The following is a 7,869-nucleotide window of genomic DNA, read 5'->3' as shown; positions in this document are numbered from 1 at the left end:
ATTAATATTATTATAATATATTTCAAGTAAATGTTTTTAGTTTTATTTATCAATAAAAGCCCTGGTCTGAGAGAGAAATCGACTGCTTTAGCACAGAAACACTGACATTATTCCGTGGCCTGCGAATGTGAAACCCAAGAAGGAACATCAGCAGACGAACAGAGGAGAGTCAGAGTGAAAGAGAGCGATTATGACGGCAGACTGAACAACTGAACGGCAGAGCGAGAAGCTCACTGGAGACGCGAGCGGAATGAACTCTTTAATTGCTTGACATAAATAACCAACTCATTTCTTCAGCCTATAATTGTCTGCCGGCGTGTGGATTCAATTACTGATCTAATAAGACTCGTCTCTTGTTGTCACGTTCATGTCAGAAACGCTCAGTGCATGCAGGAGAGTTTGCTCATTAGATGCTTTTCGTTTCTTTGCTGTATGAAGGAAGTGTGTGTTTGTGTGGGCGGCTGAAATGAAGTGTGTGTGTGTGTTTGTGTGTTTTGGGAAGTTTCCATCCCTCAGCAGAGAGTGTGTTTTCTGTTTCATGTCTCATAAGAGAGAGATCCGTGTCCTGTGCCATGCTGTGCGCTTTTGTGTTTTAACTTTAATAGCTCACATGACATGGCCCTTACTGAAAATGCAAGATGATGATCTTTAATCTTTTATAAGAATCCTAAAAATGGCATTACTACCCTGATGAAGCTATTTGACAACAGATATAACAACTTTATTTACACACATAAAAATTAATCTTTAAAATTGTGTTTTGCTTCCTCAGGCATCAGCGACTGTACATTTTGTGATAAACTGTGTAAATGTAATTATTATTTTATTCTTTTGAATACTAAAATATCAGTGTTTTCATAAGATTTTATCTGTCTTGTTTAAAAAGAAGCATTATATACCAAATTATATATAGATATCAAAATATAATATATATAGATATCAAAATTTATATTATATTCAAATGCAGTAAAAAACAATAATATTTAAAATGTAATTACAATTTAAAAGATTTGTTTTGTGTTTTAATAGAAATAATGTACTGATTTGGTGCTAAATTATTATCATTTATTATTCATGCTCAATTCATTTATATTTTATATATATAATATACACACACACACACACACACACACTACACACACACTACACACACACAAATGTGTAAGGTAATTTGGTACTATTAATTATTTTAAAACAAATACAATAATAAAGAATATGCAAATTAACAATTAATTGTCCTATTATTGGAGCAATTCAAGCATTAAAAGCTATGCATGTTTTCATAAATTCTGCCACGATATGAAATGCATCTCACTTGAGAGACATATTTTGAATTATAAACATGCCTCATGAACTAGAGATGTCCATTTGACAGATCTGCATGATCTCTGTGTATCTCACAGATCGACTGCTCGGATCTCTGCGGGACATTCATACAGCAGCCGATGCTAAACATGGTCCGAACGGCACTGAAAGGTAAAACACATCCAGAGAGTAACTTACAGATTTCACTTCCAGTGTTGGGGAGAGTTACTTTTAAAAGTAATGCATTACAATATTGCGTTACTCCCTAAAAAAGTAACTAATTACGTTACTTAGTTACATTTTATGGAAAGTAATGCGTTATGTTACTTTTGAGTTACTTTTTAAATCTGGGCAGGGCTTGCTTGCTTTTCACAACAAAAGTGAAATGAATACGCCTCAGGCTTAAAAAAATGTAGATTCATGTCTGTACAGTAGAGGGCGCAGCTCTAACAAATTGCATGAAGAATATGACGCAGGCGAAGAAAGTTCAACACTATTCAGCAATAACAAAAATGAAACATAAATGTGTCATTTTTGCTTAGTTTGGTTGAATTGGATCATCAAAGGTCAGCAGCAAAGACACTGGTAAATAAAATGCGATTAAATACATAAATAATAATGTAAGCAACATATTTAATTATTGCAGGTTTGCGTCATATTTAGGGTTGGATATCGTTTGAATTTTATCAATTCCGATTCTGATTCAGTTTCGATTCCAGTGTGATTAAAAAATGATATCAAACATATTTATTCTGTGTCTCATTATTGCAAAACATTTAGTTGCAGCTGAAAGCCATAAACAAAAGGCCACATAAAAACTGGACTCGTTTAAGAGCTGCATGATTCTGGATAAACTGAGTTTGTTTGTTTTTTTTAATGGAGACTCTGGTTCTCTCAGGATTCTGAAGAAAAAAAATTAGACAACTAAACAAAATCACATGTCATTTATGAATGAATGATTCAATGACTCACTCAAAATGTACTTGTTTCATTACTGGATGAATCAGCATTTGTGAACGAATCTCTTGAATGATTCAAGACATTTTAACAGCCCCTTTTCGCCACCTACTGGCGTAACAATGTAATCGATACATCTTAATTTTATCGGAACCGAAATTTTAATTTGACAACAAGTATCCAATTCCTGAACTTAAGTATCCGATTCTGTAATTGGAATTAACCCTAGTCATATTCGAAGTTTGCATTTGACTTGTGCAGGAGAGATGAGTAAATACATGTTCATATTTAGTCTAGAACTACAGTAACATCATGTAATGCGTTACTGTACTAGTTACTTAAAAAAAGTAATCTGATTACATAACTTGCGTTACTTGTAACTTGTAACACTGTTAACTTCACCCAGAAATAACAATGCATTCCTCATTTACAAACCTCTATGACTTTCTTTCTTCAGCTGAACATTGTGATCAGAAATGCTGTACATGAGATTCAAGCCTTGAATTTGACGTACTTCATAATTCATTTCTCTTTTGCAGATCACAAAGACGGTAAGAAGGATAAAGTGGGCCGGAGCATGTCTCTCACAGGTCCTAGACCAGTCAAAGGTAAAGACTCTGAACTTTAAGTGCTGCATGCGATCGTCATGAGTTTGTGAAGCATCGGTGTGTTTCTCCGCTGCAGTGACGGAGTCGTTCTCATGGGAGGAGTATTTGAAAGAGACGTCGTCTGATCCCGCTCCTCCCAGCTGCTTCAGACAGGTGAGTCATCTCGGTAAGGAATGATGGTTTGGCCATGTTTAAAGAACATTTAAAAAAAAAAAAATTTACATTTTGAACAGTTTTAAATTTTAGTTTGTTCTGTGAATAAAAATCACATGAACCCTTTCCTCCATATTCTCACTATATCAGACTATATGAGCCATAAAAGCCTGATGTATCAAATACGACACTCAAAAAACCCACATATGCAAACTTGAGCTTTTTTACACTACCAGTCAAAAGTTTTTGAACAGTAAGATTTTTAAAAAATTTCTGCTCACTGAGCCTGCATTTATTTGATCCAAAATACAGCAAACGCAGTAATATTGTGAAATATTTTTACTATTTTAAATAACTGCTTTCTATTTGAATATTTTTTTAAATGTAATTTATTCCTGTGATGCGCAGCTGAATTACTCCAGTCTTCAGTGTCACATGATCCTTCAGAAATCAGTATAATATGCTGATTTACTGCTCAAGAAACATTTATTATTATTATTATCATTATTATCATCAGTGTTGGGGAAAGTTACTTTTAAAAGTAATGCATTACAATATTGCGTTACTCCATAAAAAAAGTAACTAATTACGTTACTTAGTTACTTTTTATGGAAAGTAATGCTTTACGTTACTTTTGCGTTACTTTTTAAATCTGGACAGGGCTTGCCTGTTTGCTTTTAAAATAAAAAAGTTCAATTTTTGGCTAATATAAAAGCCTTTTCACACCAAAAGTGAAATGAATAAGCCTCAGGCTGAAGGGAAAGTACATTTACGTCCATACGGTAGAATGCAGAAGAAGAAATTTCAACACACTTCAGCAATAAACAAAGACACACAAATGTTTGTCTAGAGTAATTTGTGCTTATTAGTATTGTTGAACTGGATCATCGAAGGTCAGAAGCAAAGACATTGGTTAAGAGAATGGGATTAAATACATAAAGCATATTTGTGTTGTTTAACATTTAATTATTGCAGGTTTGCGTCATATTCTGAGTTGCATTATTTTTATTTTGAGGAATACTGAATCTGTTTTTTTTTTTGTGAGTGAGATGAATTAATGCATATTCATATTTTAGTGAATTAATGCATATTCATACTACAGTAATATCTTCTGATTTCTCTCAACATGGGGACAGGAGAGCTGTCAATCAATAAATTGGAAAAAAAAGTAACTTGCGTTACTTATTTGAAAAAGTAACTCAGATATTCTCTTGTAAATTAAAAAGTAATGTGTTACTTTACTAGTTACTTAAAAAAAGTAATCTGATTACGTAACTCGCGTTACTTGTAATGAGTTACCCCCAACACTGATTATCATTATATTAAAATAGTTGAGTGAATTTTTTTCAGGATTCTTTGATGAATAGAAAGATCCAAAGATCAGCATTTATATGAAATAAAAAGCTTTTGTAACATTATACACACTATTCCATTCAAAAGCTTGGAGTCAGTATATATATATTTATATTTAATTTTTTAAATTTTAAATACTTTTGTTTAGCAAGGATGCTTTAAATTGATCAAAAGTGATGATAAAGACGTTTATAATGTTACAAAAGATTTCTATTTTGGATAAATGCTGTTCTTCTGAACTTTATATTCATCAAAGAAACTTGAAAAAATTCTACTCGGCTGTTTTCAACATAATAATATTAATAAATGTTTCTCGAGCAGCAAATCAGAATATTATACTGATTTCGTCGGAAAATATTAGATATAACATTGCCCAGCACGTTGATAATAATCAGAAATGTTTCTCGAGCAGCAAATCAAAATATTATACTGATTTCTGAAGGATCATGTGACACTGAAGACTGGAGCAATGATGCTGAAAATTCAGATTTTTGATCACAGGAATAAATTACATTTTACAATATATTCAAATAGAAAGCAGTTATTTTAAATAGTAAGAATATATTTCACAATATAACTGCTTTTGCTGTATTTTGGATCAAATAAATGCAGGCTTGGTGAGCAGAAGAACATTAAAGATCTTACTGTTCAAAAACGTTTGACTTGTAGTGTATATTTTTCAGATTATTATTTTATAATAAATAATCATTCAAATGCAAACCTATCAAAGTAATTCATAGTATGTTAATACGGAGTGTTTGTTCTGCAGTCTCGGATTCCTCCCTCCAACGACTTCAAGGTGGGAATGAAGCTGGAGGCCCGGGACCCTCGTAACTCCACCTCCACCTGCATCGCCACGGTGATGGGCTTGATGGGCGCGAGGCTCCGCCTCCGTCTGGACGGCAGCGACAGCACCAACGACTTCTGGCGATTGGTCGACTCCGCCGACATCCAGCCAATCGGAACCTGCGAGAAGAAGGGAGACATGCTGCAGCCGCCGCTGGGTACGAGTGATGTCACTTCCTCTCCACAGCCGATCCTAGAAGAATGAATCATCTAATGCAGAGTTAATGTTTAATATGAGTTGTACAAACAAGTGGACAAATATAGCGACTGATTTGACTACGTGGCCTTATTTCCATAAGGCTGTTTTACAGAGGGACCGTCCGTTTTAATTTTTAACTTAATTCTCCACAGGTCTGATGCTGTGTTACTTTAGTATCATTATAACACTATCACAGTCTTTATATTTTGAATTACCTTTTTTTTTTTCGGTTTTCAGTTTCATTTTAGATAACGTTTTTGTAATTTTGCTGTGTTTCAGTCGTTTCTATTTATTTTTTAAAAATATGTTTATTTAGTTTTTATTAATATTTATTTCAGTTTTTGTTGTAGTAATTTTAGTACTTCAGGTTAAACTAAACGATAAAGAGAAATTTTGCCTTTGCAACCAACTGAAATAAAACAAGTGTAGGTTTTTTATATTTTATTTCAATTAACGTAAATTATATCCTCTTCTCTAATGTTGCTTGTCTTCAGCTTCCTGTTTTTATACGTATTTATTCATATTTATTTTATTGCTTATGTAGTATTATTCATATTTTGTAATAAATTTCCATGTTTTCATGTTCATTTTAATTTTAGTTCGTTTTTGCAATTTTGTTGCATTTTAAAAATTTCTGTCAGTTTTTTTTAATGTTTAGTTTTATTTTAGTTTTAGTGATTTTAGTACATCACCTTGCTTTTTTTATTCTCCCATTTTGCATCTTCACTTTAATTTCAGTTTACATTTTTAGTTAGTTTTTGCAATTTTGCTGTGTATTTTAGCGTTTTCTATTAGTTTTTTAAATGTCTTTTTTTATTTCTCCATTTAAGATTTTAGCACTTCATCTTAAACCAAACAAAAATTAGAACGTTTTCCTTCGCAACTAACTGAAATAATTTGCTTTTATATTATATACATTTTATTGCTATTAATGTTTATTTTATTTCAAGTAACAAATGTTTTTCAGTATTTATATTTCATTTTAGTTAACGATAACAGCACTGGTCTGACAAAGAAAATTACATCCTTTTCTCTAATGTCGCCTGCCATCCTGTTTTAATTAGTAATTATTAATATGTCTTATATTTTCTTACTACCTTAGAGTTTATTAACATTTTACATTTTTCATGTTTTTATGTTTAGTTTTTTTGTTTTGTTTATATGCCTATTTAGATTTTATTCATTTTCATTTCTGTTTTAGTTGCAGTAATATTAGTACTTCAACTTAAACTAAATGAAAATTAAGTTTTTTAGTATTCCATTAGATTTTTACACTTTATTTTAATTACCGATTTTTTTAATTATGTTTTTCTTTTTAGTATTTTTAGTTTTACCACATTGGTCTGTTGCAGGAAATGAGACCAGGAGCTTCCTGTTTTGCCGGTTTCCCGTCTTCTGCTTTGACTGTTGTTCAAAATGAAGGTGATCACATTCGAGCAGAATCATAATTGCGTCTCTCTCCCTCGTTTCCTCAGGATTCAGGATGAACGCCTCGTCGTGGCCCATGTTTCTCCTGAGGACCCTTAATGGAGCGGAAATAGCACCTGCCACGGCGTTTAAAAAGGTGCTGGATCTCCTCAGAGAGAGAATTCATTTACACGGATGACAGAGTCACATCATGCAATCACATTAAAAGGTTTTGGTGACACTGACGCTCTGTAACTCTTATCAGGAGCCGCTGCGGCTGCCCCAGAACGGCTTCAAGCCCGGCATGAAGCTGGAGGCCGTGGACAAGAAGAACCCATACCTGATCTGCCCGGCCACCATCGGCGAGGTGAAGGGGGAAGAGGTGTTCGTGATGTTTGACGGCTGGAGGGGGGCGTTCGATTACTGGTGCCGCTATGACTCCAGGGACATGTTCCCTGTGGGCTGGTGCACCGTCACCAAACACAGCCTGCAGCCGCCCGGAAACAGCAGTGAGTGACCGCTGCACAAATCACTGAATGCTGTAGATTAGTTGTCATAAGCCGCTTTTCCGCTGAAATTACCTGGAACAATTTGTCCCAGGAACTTTTTTCCCCCGGACCTGTTGCTGTCTGCTTTTCCATCGCGATCTAGGGTGCTTTCACACTTGGGTCGATTGCTCCCCACTCCCCCTGCCCCCGCTGGACTGCGTTCATATTATTTTATTTGTACCCGAACCGCGGTTCGTTTGCGTCATCAAGCTAGCAGCAGTTTACCCCGTTGCTTAGTAAAATATAAAAGCCCTTTCACACCAAAAAGAGTAATGAATAAACCTCAGGCTGAAGCAAAAATAAATTCACGTCTGTACAGTAGAACGCAGGAGAAGAAACGAAGCACAATTGTTAGTTTCTCTAAAGTCATTTTTGCTTATTAGTACGGTTGAACTGGATCATCAAAGGTCAGCAGCAAAGACATCAGTTAATAAAATGGGATTAGATACATTTGTGTTATTTAACATATTTAATTATTGCAGGTTTGCGTCAT

At 34.2% G+C, this 7,869-nt stretch overlaps 1 protein-coding gene across 2 annotated transcripts in view; it reads left to right on the top strand.

Moving 5' to 3' along the window:
* The window catches only part of LOC107694433 (polycomb protein SCMH1-like), a 35,621-nt gene that overhangs the window by 4,390 nt on the left and 23,362 nt on the right, over positions 1-7,869 (top strand). Inside the window, exons 2-7 of one of the 2 annotated variants that reach the window (XM_016494123.1) lie at positions 1,404-1,476; positions 2,802-2,870; positions 2,947-3,023; positions 5,146-5,380; positions 6,897-6,985; positions 7,094-7,337. In XM_016494123.1, the coding sequence (XP_016349609.1) occupies positions 1,446-1,476; positions 2,802-2,870; positions 2,947-3,023; positions 5,146-5,380; positions 6,897-6,985; positions 7,094-7,337 (745 nt within the window). In that variant the 5' untranslated portion in view covers positions 1,404-1,445. The remainder of the gene's footprint in view (positions 1-1,403; positions 1,477-2,801; positions 2,871-2,946; positions 3,024-5,145; positions 5,381-6,896; positions 6,986-7,093; positions 7,338-7,869) is intronic. The other variant, XM_016494124.1, reaches the window with a different exon arrangement.

Source organism: Sinocyclocheilus anshuiensis, unplaced genomic scaffold (assembly GCF_001515605.1).
Source record: "Sinocyclocheilus anshuiensis isolate Anshui unplaced genomic scaffold, SAMN03320099.WGS_v1.1 scaffold1826, whole genome shotgun sequence".
Classification (NCBI taxonomy): Eukaryota; Metazoa; Chordata; class Actinopteri; order Cypriniformes; family Cyprinidae; genus Sinocyclocheilus; species Sinocyclocheilus anshuiensis.
Note: the sequence above shows the minus strand (reverse complement) of the source record. Positions and strands in the feature narration are given on the sequence as shown.